This window comes from Sciurus vulgaris (genome assembly GCF_902686455.1).
Source record: "Sciurus vulgaris genome assembly, chromosome: 14".
NCBI lineage: Eukaryota > Metazoa > Chordata > Mammalia > Rodentia > Sciuridae > Sciurus > Sciurus vulgaris.
The window spans coordinates 29,221,338-29,235,025 of NC_136475.1; the positions used below are offsets into that span (position 1 = coordinate 29,221,338).

General features: G+C 48.9%; 1 protein-coding gene across 3 annotated transcripts; it reads left to right on the forward strand.

The window, feature by feature from the left end:
• Positions 1-1,014: 1,014 nt before the first annotated feature.
• SMYD5 (SMYD family member 5) lies at positions 1,015-13,561 on the forward strand. Of its 3 annotated transcripts, none has more exons than XM_079111450.1 (13): positions 1,015-1,131; positions 5,131-5,239; positions 5,966-6,105; positions 6,567-6,688; positions 7,664-7,733; positions 8,457-8,561; positions 9,354-9,416; positions 9,636-9,706; positions 10,047-10,153; positions 10,513-10,605; positions 11,768-11,862; positions 12,547-12,617; positions 12,715-13,561. In XM_079111450.1, the coding sequence occupies exons 1-13, from the start codon at positions 1,036-1,038 to the stop codon at positions 12,857-12,859; spliced, it is 1,287 nt and encodes a 428-aa protein (XP_078967576.1). In that variant the 5' UTR covers positions 1,015-1,035; the 3' UTR covers positions 12,860-13,561. The 3 variants fall into 3 exon arrangements, with proteins under 3 accessions (XP_078967576.1, XP_078967577.1, XP_078967578.1); XM_079111451.1 differs by having other exon boundaries at positions 10,549-10,605; XM_079111452.1 differs by lacking the exon at positions 10,047-10,153 and having other exon boundaries at positions 8,398-8,561; positions 10,549-10,605.
• Positions 13,562-13,688: the final 127 nt, after the last annotated feature.

The window sequence follows — 13,688 nt, forward strand, 5'->3', positions numbered from 1 at the left end:
CCCAAAGTCAATTCTATTAATCAATGGATCATTGACCCCAATTATAGGTAAGGATATGGTTCCATAATTTAAAATACTATTAATTGGGTTGTGGTCCAAGGAGTCCAGCTGCATCTGCCTCTTTCAGGAATAATTGGCTCACTTTTTTTAAAAAATCAATAGATCATTTACCTACTAAACATTTACTGGGCTCTACACAATCCCCAAATGTCACCATGAGGCTATAGATGTAGATGCAGGTCCCTTTTTAAGGAACACAATCGAGGGACAAGGAAACAAAATATGGCAAGTTGGTCAGAAGCCTAGTTGTCTGGACAGGTGCTATGCGTCAGAGGTCGGCAGTTTCGGGGTCCTGAATGAAAGGAAACACCCCTCTCACGTCTGAGAACAATGCATGCGCACTTTCACTTCTCCATCCAATTTAAGGGGCCTTTAGAGAGGTCCACTGTAGACTGCTCCACCATCCCAGGCTGGCAAAGTTCCTACACCCTTGGAGAATTTGCGAGGGGCACACGTCCAGCTTGGTTTTTCGTAGGATGGTCTGCCTTGCTATCAGAGGGTTTATAGAGAAAAATCTTTTCCCCAACTTTGAAGGATGGATAGGTGGGATGAGCGAGACCCAGAGTAAAACTAATCCTTCCCTTCAGGATGAGGGTCAGAGAGAATAGGAATAAGTCGGTCGACCTTCCACTGCCCTTGTGTCCAAGGCTGGTCCCAAGAGCCCTTATCTCAAGACAAGCCACTGTGTGAACAAAGGCAAGAGACACATAAACATGAACTTGGACTCAGGTACATTGAAACTTTGTAAGCATACGTGGACGCTGATGCTGGCTACTAAAACACAGACACAGCACTGTACAGATGTAAAAGCACAAAGGCAAGCCCTGCTACACCCACTCGACCAACCAAAGGACCAAAATTCTCACTCGCCGAATTGGCCGCCTCCGAGGCATTCACGCACAGGGCGGGGCAGCAGGGGCGGGGCCTCACGGGTCGAGGCGGGGTCAAGGGTCAGAAGGCGGAGGCGCGCCCAAGATGGCGGCCTCCATGGGCGACGTGTTCTCCTTCTGCGTGGGCGTGGCGGGCCGGTCCCGGGTTGCCGTGGAAGTCCGTTTTGTGAGCAGCGCTAAGGTGAGGTCTGAGAGGGCCCCGCCTGGAGCCCCAACCCCTCTTGTCTTGGAGACAGCCGCGAGGACCCGTGCCCACAGCCTAGAGGCTCTTACGATGCGTGGACGCTGCAGCCCGGCCCTAGCTCGCGGCCCGGGGCTCCCTGTTTATTCCAGTGCCCAAGCTCGCGGAGCGGTCACGCGGTGGACCCCGGCCTTCGGAGTCCCAGTGCGCGCCCTCCGCCTAGCGGAACCCGGCTCTCCAGCCCGCGGCCCTGCTGGCAGGGCCGGAGGACGGGGAGTGGGCTCTGGGACTCCTAGCTCAGGCAGGAAGCATTGCTGCTGGGCCCCGGGAGCGGAGGGCAGGGACGTGCTGGCTAGAGGCAACTGAGGAATCTAAAAGCCTGGGTCCTCCGAACCTTTCTGAGTGAGATATGGGTGGGAGAATGAGGAGAGAGGCCAGGACTCTTTACAGAGGGTCTTGGCGTACTGGGAAACTTGGACCAGAACCCAAAGGCAGGGGAATTATTTGACGGATTTAAACAAGAGTGACATGATTTCGTCGTTTTGGTCATCATGTTTTAGAAGTTTGTTGTAGAAGAAAATAGAAGACCCATATAAGGAAAGTAAAGACAAAAATCATTTATAATCCAATACTTGTGCAAATATGTGTATATTGAATTCACATTTTTAGAAACTGCTTTTTTGATGCAGGAGTGACTCTTTTAACATCAATAAACCTATTTCTACATATTAATTTTTTAAGAGTTGAGTGTGTTCCATGAGAAGGCCACAGTTCACTTGAACCCTGATTTATGGACCCTTTATGTTGTATCTTAATCACCCCTGGGATCAAAGGTCTTGGAGTTAATTTCTGTGCAGACATCCTTTTGTTCTCTCCAACACTGTTTTCTTTCTCAGTTACCTTTGCCAGTTGATATGTACAAAATGGTATTGCTTTGTTCTCATTTACATTTCTTTGGGTAATACTGAGGTTGAATAATTAACGTGTAGTAGCTGTATGTATCCTTGGTTCTTGCCCAAGATGTTAGCCCTCTAGTCATCTGTCTCCTGCAGTCAGCATCTTCATATCGATCCAGTTTCCCAGCCCAAGCTTCCCTTGCCCTCTTTCAAAAGTATCTGGAGCATTCTTCTTGGGAAATCAGCTCCCCTACATCCTTGGTCTTCTTAGCTACTTACATCTTCATCTCTACCTGGACCCTCTAGTGCTACTGGGTGGCCTGAAGTTTGATGGTGTCTTAACATCTCATTGTATCATTCCTAGTATGCAGCCATATTCACTCTTTGTGTGTGTGTGTGTGTGTGTGTGTGTACGTACTCGGGGTTGAGCCCAGTGATGCTTTACTACTGAGCACATCCCTTTTTATTTTTTATGTTGAGACAGAGTCTCCCTAAGTTGCTGAGGCTGGCCTTGAACTTGGAATCCTCCTGACTCAGCCTCCCAAGTTGCTGGAATTATAGGCATGTGCCACCATGCCCTGCCACTGTTATCTTCATTAGCCCTTCCCCCTGTCACTCATCCCCCTTGTTTCTTCACTTCTTCCTTCTCATTTAATCTCTTCAGCCACTTTTCTTGCCCTGTTGTCCAGTCCCCTTTTTAAGACCCCCTGCTGGTTACCCTCTCTAGGCCAATACCTAATCTGCTGCTGGAGAAAATCACATACCTACTTGGATTTGGCAACAAGATGAATTGTCCTGGGCTTGTGCATCTGTAGTCATTAGTAGGATTGGTTTACGATTTTGTGCCATCTTCCTCAGTTTACCACATGAAGGTGTTATGCTTGGTTTAGGGTAAGATGAGATTACTTGTTCTTTTGAAAGTTGAGAGAATTGTTTAATGAGAGCATGTATGTAGATGAGGGACCTCTTGTGGGGGTAATTTTCTATCATTTTATTGCTTCTATAAATATTGGCAGGAGTGATTTTCAAGAATTTACCAACTGTTATGCCAAGGACATGACCAGTTGGGACAGAAGCCTGACCAAGTCCATGCCAACTGGAATGCCATGCTGGTATACACTAGCTAGATCTCAGTACTGCTTGTTTATCTGGGCTTTCTCTCTCTCTCTCTTTTTTTTTTTTTTTAATTTAGTTTGTGTCATTTGTGTTTTTATGGAAAATAATCATTAAATCAGGATTTTAAAATGTACTCTATGGTCTTAAGAATTTTGCAGTCTTTTCTTAAAACTTCTTTTTCAAATTATAAATCTGTTTGTATCATTTGTCCCCTTCAGGTTCACTGTTCTTCATGCATCTTGATATTATGAAGTGGAGCTATTTTTCTTGAGATACTTTCATCTGTCTTGGGAATAAGTGGTGTTAAAAAGGAACTACTCTGATTCTTTTTCCTTTTTTTTTATTTCTAAATATCTTCTGCTTTTGGTCCTCCAGACAAAGGGAAAGGAAAAGCTTTATCTATCTGATATTGAGATTTGAAATTGTCAGAGATAATGTAGGTCCCTGTTCTTCTTCTTCATCATCATCATCATAATTATCATTATTAGGCAGTCCTGGGGATCAGATGTAGGACCTCATACTTACTAGGTAAGTGCTCTGTCACTGAGCTACATCCCCTAGCCCCTATTCATGTTGTTTTGTCCAGTAGAGGAATCCAAGTTTTCACTTTGCTAGATTGGGTCTCAGGGGTTATAAGGTATGGGGGTGGGGCTTCCAGGAAGACATTCATGCTTTGTCCCTGGTTGTTTCACCTGTCCCAGTGTACCGTGAGAGCTTTCAGAGGTATTACCACAGTTGAGACTTGTGGCTTATGCGTTGCCCAGGGCCTGGCCTGGTCTATTCATCTTTGCTGCTCTGTCCTTGTCTTACCAGAACACCAGTGCTAAAAGGACACAGGACAAGAGGCCACAGTGACAGGGCATTTTACTGCTGTATCAAACATTTTTTTCCTTTCCCTTTTTGGTGGCAGCTCCGTGTTGGCAGGACTACCACCCCTCTTCTCTAAGTGAACAGGGTGAGTAAGAAGATCCAGTATAGCCACTAACTGCCTGAGTTCTGAAGCCACCTCCAGGGACCTTGTGCACACTTGAGAGATAGCAGTTCAGAGGTTGCTTTCTTATCTTCTATCATGATGTACTTAGTGTTGTACACCTGATTTATACAGTGTGACGACCGGCACTTCTCAGACTTCAGCATCCTACGAATCATCTGAGCATCTTGTTAGGATACAGATTCTGATTCATCAGGTCAGGGGTGGGGCCTAGGATTCTGCATTTCTAAGAGCATCCCAGGCAATGCTCATGGTGACAATTAAGCACCTCCTATTGAATAGTAAGGAGCCATAGCTCATGAGGGACATTCCCCTGTGCTGTATCATTGCATTGTGGAAACAGTCTTGTAGATATTATTACAATATTTCTCACTTGGGAAACAGATGCAAAGATGTGAAGCAATTGACTCAAAAGTTCACAGCAAATCAGTACGAGGGCTGGTGCTAGGATTAGCTCCTTCCTTTCATGTAGCCCCTGAGCACTTGTCAGGTGCCTGGCACTGTGCTAGATACCCTGGGTACCCAGCTGACTAAGGTAAAGGGCAGTTCTCCCTCAAACTAAGCGTCCTTCTCCTAGGATGTAGGGTTCTCTGTAACCCCAAGCAGCAGCACCACTGCTGGGATCTGGATGGGCACATGGGGGATGAAGAAGCCTGCCTGCCATTACTGGTTCCTAGTATAGGAGGCCTTAACCTGCTACAGCCTTGGCCTTGCTTTGGCAATTCTAAAAATTCTCTTCTGTGTAGCCTGAGTTGATGCTGTCGTGGCTCCCTCTCAGACCGGGCCTTCTGCTTTGAATGGGCTGAAAGAGGTGTGACTGAAAGTAGGTCAGAGCTGCCTTTCCAGAGGAGGCAGTTGTGGAGGCTGCTGACCACTCTCCCTGAGGCCTCTGCCAAGAGGGGCGTGTGAGGGTAGGGCCCGAAGTTTCTGGGAGCCCTTGGAGCTATGTCTTTTGTCTCTTTTTATGGCCATCCTGTTTCTTCTCTGCCTTCCTAGGGAAAGGGGCTGTTTGCTACACAGCTGATCCGGAAGGGAGAGACCATCTTCGTAGAAAGGCCCCTGGTGGCTGCACAGTTTCTCTGGAATGCACTTTATCGGTACCGAGGTGAGCACTCTTCACCTATTCCTCATGGCTGTTGGGCCTGTTGTGCATGGAAGAGTACTGCCTACATTCATACTGGCTAATGTCTCTGGGACTGTGGGTGTTGGGAAAAAATGCTGTCTTCCTCTGGAGAACTGTACCTGACAAGAACCACACCTCTGTCCACTCTTAGGAGTTTGGGGCTGTGTACCTGTAGTAGCAGGCTCCTCTGAAGTACCCCCTGGGAGAGGGCTGTCACTCAGGCAGAACTCAGTCTGGCCTCATAGTATAAGGGTCTGGATGTCATGCTGAAGGGCTCTGTCCCAAAGTGGACCCTCCATCAAGATGAGGCTGTGTGACCCTTGTTCACCAGAGGTCAGAGTAAGTAGGATGCCTTAGCTTTGCTGGCCACACACTTTTCTTAAACTGAAGACAGCCATGAAAGGAGGGCCAGTTAGATCCAGAGTGTGGGAAAAATCCACAGACTGAGTCTCATGGAGAAGTAGGGGAAGTTGGAAATGGGGACTGGGGTTCTCAAGAGAGAAAAGTGACTCATCCACGTATGGATACATATGAAATCTGTTCATTTATTTACTCCACTCATTATTCATTCATTCATTCCCCAAACTTGTATGGAGTACCTGCTGTATGCCAGGCACTGTTCTAGCCACAGAATACTGCTGTCCAGAGGACAGGTGTGTCCCCCCTCCTCTTGGGACACTTAGATTGCTATATCTGGCTTCACCCCAGCTTGTGACCACTGCCTTCGGGCACTGGAGAAAGCAGAGGAGAATGCCCAGAGGCTGACTGGGAAGCCAGGCCAGGTTCTGCCTCATCCAGAGCTATGCACTGTACGCAAGGATCTCCATCAGAATTGTCCCAATTGCCAGGTAAGCAACCCTGAGGAGTGTACCTGAAAGTACCTGAAAGTGGGAGGGAGTGGGAGACCTCAGTTAAAGTCTTCATTGGGAAGACAGAATGCCAGATAGACCTGGTCATGGCCCTTGAGAGCCACAGTGTAGGTTAAGACATTAGAAGGGCTTGGTAATTATTTCAGTTTCATGCTCTGTGTTCCAATTTCATTGCTTAGAAAATGGACTTGGTGGGAGATCGCCTTTTTCTTGGGGTCCTTGCTCTTACCATTCTGTGGTTTTACAAGCTTATGTTAGGTGCCCTCCCTCATGCCCCCAAAGCACTCTCTATATTTTTTCATCTCGTAACACTCTCTGAGCTCCTACCCAGGGGCTGTTTGTGGAAGGAATGCCATTGGAGGTGAGTACCCAAGGGGATGTCTGTACCTCCATTCCTCACGGCCAGATTCTAGGGTGCTGACCTCCACCCCACCTAACAGGCGACATACTGCAGTGTGGAATGTCAGCTGGCAGCTGCAGAACAATACCACCGGGTCTTGTGTCCAGGTCCCTCCCAGGATGACCCCCTGCATCCTCTTAATAAGCTGCAGGAGGCATGGAGGTAGGTTTCTTCCTTCTTTCCTCGATTCCTCCGTTCTTGCTTTTCTGCTTAGATTCAGTGGATGTTGCCAGCTTTCTTTAGTTACCATTCCCCAGATTTTTTCCTCCATTCTTAGGGTTAAACAAAAGTCATATCACCCAACTCCCTGCCTTTAATCTTGACTGTCTATCCTGCCATCCTCATCATTTACATACTCCCAAAAAGAGCCCCATTAATTCCACAGGGCTGCATAGCCTGCCTAAGTGCTTCCCATAACTTTCTCTGGTAATTGGTGGAATCGGTAGGAAGATTTCTCTGTTGCGGTCAGATTGTGCTTCACAGAACTCAGTTACTGTAGAGTAAATTTCATTTTGCTTTCTCTTTTTTAAAATTTAATTTTGAGACAGGATCTTGCTGAGTTACCTGGGCTGGCCTTGAACTTGTGATTCTCCTGCCTCATCATTCCAACTTGCTGGAATTTTAGGCATGTGCCATTGCACCTGACCTGAGGAGGAAATTTCTAGTCTGAACTTTTTTTTTTTTTTTTTCTTTCTTTTTTTTTTTCTCAGTACTGGGGACTGAACCCAGGGGTGCTTAACCACTGAGCCACATCCATAGCCCTTTTTTACTTACTTATTTATTTATTTATTTATTTGTTTTGGTGTTGGGGATGAACTCAGGGCCTTGTGCATGCGAGGTAAGCACTCTACCAACTGAGCTACATCCCTAGCTCCTTACTTATTTATTTTTAAATTATGTTTTTGTTTTTATTACTAGGGATTGAACCCAGGGGCACTTAACCACTGAGCCACGTCCCCAGCCCTATTTTTAAATTTTGAGACAGGGTCTCACTAAGTTGCTTAGGGCCTTCCTCAGTTGCTGAGGCTGACCTCAAAACTTGCAGTCCTCCTGCCTCAGTCTTCTGAGTTGCCGGGATTACAGGTGTACAACACCACACCCAGCTCTACCATGAACGTTTTTTTTCTCTTTCTTCAGGAGTGTTCACTACCCCCCTGAGACTGCAAGCATCATGTTGATGGCCCGGATGGTGGCCACAGTGAAGCAGGTGAGCCCCCTGACCATTCCATGGAAGCTGACTTACCCCGTTACAACTCTGGTCCCCAGCCTTCCCCTCACCTCAGTGTCCTAGCTTTACTGTACAGTTACTCCTGACCTCCCAAAGGAGAGCTGCTTGCTGTGTAAAGTTGTATGAGTTTACTAAACATAAATTGGGCTTAGGAAGCTGGGGCTTGTTTTGCCTATTGTCTTTGACCTGTGAGGAGATGTCTTGTGTGGCAGCAATTCATGCATTAATTTATAAAACATCACTTTTTCAGGATTGTGTCTCCCTCATAAAGTGAGAGAAGCCACTCTAATCTCCTTCTGTCGATGTCATCATTTTTCAGCCTCATTCTCCTATTTTCCAGGTGTTTTGCACTGGCTGGCCTGGCTCCTGCTAGGGAGATAGCTGGCTGTGGGCGGTGTGGGGATGAAGTTTCAGGCACAGGCAGGGACCCTAGAAACTCATGTGTGGTGGTCATTCTCTGATGGCAAGTGTTTAGAAACGTTGACTGCCCATTTCACATGGGCAGGACAGGGGTGGGTGTCCATGACTCTTCTATTTATATTTATAAAATGTAAATATATTTTATACTTACATAAAATACATATTCCAGGCAAATTAAGCCTAGGCAGAAGGATCTCCCATCACCACTCATTTCTTTCTTCAGGGTAGGGGCCCCATCTTCCCCAACAGATCAAGGCCCCCAGGTATATTTATCCACTACAGGCAAAGGACAAGGACCGTTGGATCAGGCTCTTCTCCCAGTTCTGTAACAAAACAGCCAATGAGGAGGAAGAAATTGTCCACAAACTCCTGGGGGACAAATTCAAGGTTGGTCTTCTTCCATGACTTGTCCTCACCCCTCACCCTCCCAATAGCCTGGGAAGGAATGGTGCTTACCTGTGGAGAACTCCAGATTTTGTCTCTTTCCAGCTAGAGGAAGGGGTTAAAACCTGGGCCCAAAAATCTGATTCAGAGGACTTACATTCCTACTGCTCTTTAACTTTGTGACCTAATGTGGACCTAAAATTGAGAAGTGGGCAACTAGGGTGGTGACAGAGGAAAGAGGGATTAGATACACTACCCTGAGAATGATCTGTGTGGAAAAGGGAAAGCGAGACCCCTGCCAGAGGTTAGCAGTGGGAAAGTCCAGTATAGCTGGGGGTCCTCAGGTCAGGGAGAACTGTGAAACTGCCAGTGTCCTGAGTATCCATTCTCAGTCAGAGCAGATTCCTACTGAGGACAACAGGTGCCCACACAGAGTTGTCAGAGGGCAGAGGCAGCTGTGTGGAAGGGATGTGCCTCGGGTGGCCCTCCTGCATTGAATTCATAGGAAGGAAAGGGAGGACCAAGTGGCCTGGAGGCCAGATTAGGGGAATCCCAAGGGAGGTGGTAAAGGTAGATGTTCTAAGCCAGGCTTCTTTAGCCTTGCTGGTACAAGTGCTCCAAAACAGTAAGTTTGGGTTCACCACCCTGGGTTGGAACAGGCCAGTGGACTGCCAGAGCTCTTTGGAGATGAAAGTGGACCCTTTTTCCTTCCCTCACTTGATCTTCTGGACCCTGCCTGGGTGCTAAGGGGAAATCCCCAGAGATGCAAGTCTCTCCCTGATTCCCCTAAACCAGGGCCAACTGGAACTTCTGCGGAAACTCTTCACAGAGGCCCTTTATGAGGACACGCTTAGCCAGGTAAGTGTGGGGAGGATGGGTCCAGTGGCCTCCTGGTTGCTGCAGTTCTCCAAGAGCAACTGGGTCAGCATCTCCTCCTAGAGCAATTGAAGCAAAGCCTACTTACTGGGTCTTCTGAAACCAGGATGGGACTGACTCCCAGAAGTCTTCCTGAACAGAGTCATATCAGGAAGAAAAGCAAGTGGCTATAATCTGAGTGCTCTTCTCTCTCTCCCACAGTGGTTCACTCCAGATGGATTCCGGTCTCTCTTTGCTCTTGTTGGAACCAATGGCCAAGGAATTGGGACCAGGTTAGGAGAGAATGTTCTAGAGCTATTAGATGATCTCTTGGGGCTTGGGTAGAAGACTGAGTAAGGAAGGTAGCCACAGCTCCTTTCAGGATTGGGGTAGGGTAGGGTGTGACTCTGGCTAGAGCACTGAACTGGATGTGGTGGTGGGGAGCGGGGAGAAATGAAGCAGTGGAGTCTGCTCCTGGGGGCCTTGATCTGTTGGGGAAGGTGGGGCCCCTATCCTAGAGAAAGAAGTGGGGTGGTGGTGGGAAATCCTTCTGCCTGGGCTTAACTTGCCTGGAGGTGGAGAGCCCTGTGACCTGGGCCTTCTCTTCAACCACGGGCTGCCTGGGACCCTCAGCTCCCTGAGCCAGTGGGTCCATGCCTGTGATGCTCTGGAGCTGAAGCCTCAGGACCGCGAGCAGCTGGACGCCTTCATTGACCAGCTGTACAAGGACATCGAGGCAGGTTGGTGAGATGGGGCTATGGCCTCACCCAACCTTGGAGACCCCTCAGTCAGATGGCAAACACAGTTGTACCCCAGGGAGCTCTGAGCTAATGGCAAGGGGTGGTCTGTGGGGTGCTTCAGATCTGTCCACAGGACACGCAGGTGAGATATGGCCCTGAGATCCATCCAGAGGCTCTACTGGGAGGAGGGGGAGTGCTGGACAAATAGGGTGATGTTGAAGACAGAAGAGCAAGGCTTGTGCCTCAGAGAAGCAAGTTTAGGTGAAATGGTAGGGCCTGGGTGCGTTAGTGTGGTGGGATGGCAGGTCAGTGGAGCTGGTGCCTATTGTAAGCCTAGTTTTCTTCTCTCTCCTGTAAAGTGGGTAGAACACCATCTGCATATTACTATCTTACAGCAACCGGTGAGTTCCTTAACTGTGAAGGATCTGGCCTCTTTGTGCTTCAGAGCTGCTGTGAGTCATGGCATTGGAAGGGTGGAGGATGGGCATGGGCCCACCCATTTCTTTCTTCCTTCCTTTTTTTTTTTTTTTTTTTGGTACCAGGGATTAAACCCAGGAGTGCTCTGCCACTGAGCTACATTCCTGGCCCTTTTTATTTTGAGACAGGGCAAGTTGCTGAGGCTGGCCTCGAACTTGCAATCCTCCTGCCTCAGCCTCCCAAGTGGCTGGGATTACAGGTGTGCGCCACAGTGCCCTACAAGCCCACCCATTTCTGCCAGGTGGTCTCATAGCCACAGTTTATCTTAATTGGTCCTTTCTAGGCTGGCTGGGTTGAGTTTGGGAGTGGGGTTAAAGCTGAGCTTCTTTGGGATTCCCTTGGGCCTTTTCACTCCATTTTATTTTTTCAGTCATTCATTTAACTACTTGTGCTCTTTTTGTGTAGTAACTCAGTGCCTCAGGCATACTAATCAAGCACTTTACCACTGAGCCACATCCCCAGCCCATTGCTTGTGCTGTAATAGATGCTAATATATAAAACCCCTGCCTAAGGCAGGCACAGAGTTATGCTTCTTGCAAGGGGAGGTGTGGGCTTTGTGTCACTCTGCCCTGTGGGATAGGGGAGCTTTGGGAGAGTCCAGGAAGCCCACAGGATGCTAGGCAGAGGGAGCTCAGACTAGAAGGCAAGTCTCCTTAGCATATGTTGGGGAGGGTCAGGACCAGCTCCCACAACTGTCTTTCTCTGATCTCAGCTCCCAACTTACTACATATCCCACCTCCTAGACCACTTCAGGGCCACTCTGCCTTCCAAATTGGTTATTCAGAGGGCCCAAGTCAGCTGGGACCTTATATCCAATAGCAGACAGAATTGAGTTCAGTGGTCTGGTGCAGGCATCCCTTCAGAGCCCTGTCCCTCCCCTAGTCAGACTTTAGGAACACAACTGAGGTTGAAGTTGATCAGTCTTGGGAGACTGGAGCCAGAGCGATGGGGGAGTGCACTGTGCTGTGCACCATGGTCTTCAGGTAAGAGGAATGGAGGCAGAGGCAGGAAACTTGGGATCTAGTACCTGCACAGCCTGTCAGGGTTCAGAGAACAAGGAAAGGACCCAGTGCTCTGCAGAATTGAGACTTTTTTTTTTAAATCATTAATCCTTATTACTCTCCTCTTGTGACCCAGGCAACCACAGCTGTGTCCCTAATGCAGAGACCTCCTTCCCAGAAAACAACTTCCTTTTGCATGTCACCGCCCTGGAGGATATTAAGCCAGGAGAGGTGAGAGAGACCAGGTCCATGGGGGTCCAGGTGGGCAGTGGGTCTGGTAAGTTATCTCCAGGGATCTGGAATAGCAGTGACTAGAGCCTTCAAAGTTCAGGCTTTGGACGAGGCCCCACATGCTCCAGGGCCTTACTCTTTTTGCATGTTCTAACCCCACTCCACTTCTTCAAAAAATAACTCCAGAGCAGTGTTTGAGGGACAGCTGTGTGCCCAGGTTCCTGTTCCCAGCCACCTTTTGACGAACATATCTATAGCTCCTAAGAAAGCAGGAGGTAGCTCTTTGTACCTTGAGCTGTGGAGGCTAGCATGCGTTTGGGGTCCTGGCTATGAGCTCAGTGCATGGACCCTGGTTGAAATCATCTTTCAGGTCACATAGTCTCACACCAAAACAACTTCCAATCCCAAGCACCAATGTTGCCCACTGACTAACTTTCACCATGGTTGGAGACTAACCTCAGTCTACTCTCAACCTCAAACATGGGTTATTGAAACCTCATAGCACCTGCCCACTGAAGGAATGGTGGAATGGATTAGGGCAGCCCATCCCTTCACTGAAGGACAACTCAGTTCTGGCTCCTCAGGATGGGACAGTGGTTGGAGATAGGGCAGTTGTTGGGGAGACTCTTATCTATCGAATGCAGAGCACAGACCCTCAGATCCCACTTCTCCTCTGCCCCACAGGAAATCTGTATCAGCTACCTAGACTGCTGTCAGCGGGAGCGTAGCCGCCACAGCCGCCACAAGATCCTCAGGTGCCAGCTGGAGACATGGTTGGGCAGCTGGGCTCTGGGTTCCTCCATCCCAGTGGCTACCTGACTTTTTGCCTTCACCATTACCCCATCCCTGCAGGGAGAACTATCTGTTTGTCTGTTCCTGCCCCAAATGCCTGGCAGAGGCTGATGAACCCAATGTGACCTCAGAGGAGGAAGAAGAGGAAGAGGAGGAAGGAGAACCAGAAGATGCAGAGCTAGGGGATGAGATGACTGATGTGTGATGTTCTGTCCAGAAGGGGCCCTGCCCCAGTTCCTGCTGGGATAGGAGGTCCTTCCCCCAGAGAAGAGGCTTGGAAGGAATCCCCCTACTCCCATTGCCTGCTTTCCCCCTTCCAGTGCTTGCTGCCTGAGGGTAGGACAGAGGCTTGACCCCAGGCCCTATGCCCTCCACTAGACCTCATGCCCTGAACACTGCTGCTGAGTTGGCTCAGGCCTCTTGCTGTCACTGAGCCTTCCAGAACTGGCTCCCCCTGAGGTTACTCCACTGTAGGTGTGAGGGGCCCAAACCAGGGTTGGGCCCTAATAGTGTCTTCTCCTTGGCCCCTTGGCCTACACTCACCCACTCACCTGAGGCTTCTTCCCTCTCAATTGGCTATTATTTTGAGGGGGTAAAAAGTGATAAATGAGCACAGACTGATGTCATTGAAATGGAAAAGGGAGGTAGTGTGGTACCCCAACTGTCCTTGTCTACACTTGCCACAGCTGTAGTTGATAAGGCAGTGGCTTGCCCACTAGCCCAAAAGGGAGAGGCAAGGAGGAGGGTCTGGACCTCTGGAGCATCTTCCCTGAAGCCCACTTCCAGGGAACACTGGGAATTTACCACCCTGCCCCTCACTCACACATACCCTTCCCACTGGACATCAGGGGAAGTGGAGGTTAACTCCTTTCCAGACTCCAGAATCTCTGTACCTCGTGCCTTTCCTCTCATGGGGTATGGAAAAGGCCTCTGCCTTCCTCAGGTGGGGTGCATGGATGATCGTCACCCTTTCCCATACCCTCTTCCTACTGAGGACTCTAGCAGGATGGCTGGCAGGCCTATGTTCCTTAATT

Excerpts from the sequence above, each read along its gene's own strand:
- SMYD5 (XM_079111450.1), top strand. The coding sequence starts at position 1,036 with ATGGCGGCCTCCATGGGCGACGTGTTCTCCTTCTGCGTGGGCGTGGCG. Across the intron at positions 9,707-10,046 it reads GGCCAAGGAATTGGGACCAG|CTCCCTGAGCCAGTGGGTCC; the intron begins GTTAGGAGAGAA and ends TGGGACCCTCAG. Across the intron at positions 10,606-11,767 it reads CTTTGTGCTTCAGAGCTGCT|GCAACCACAGCTGTGTCCCT; the intron begins GTGAGTCATGGC and ends CTTGTGACCCAG.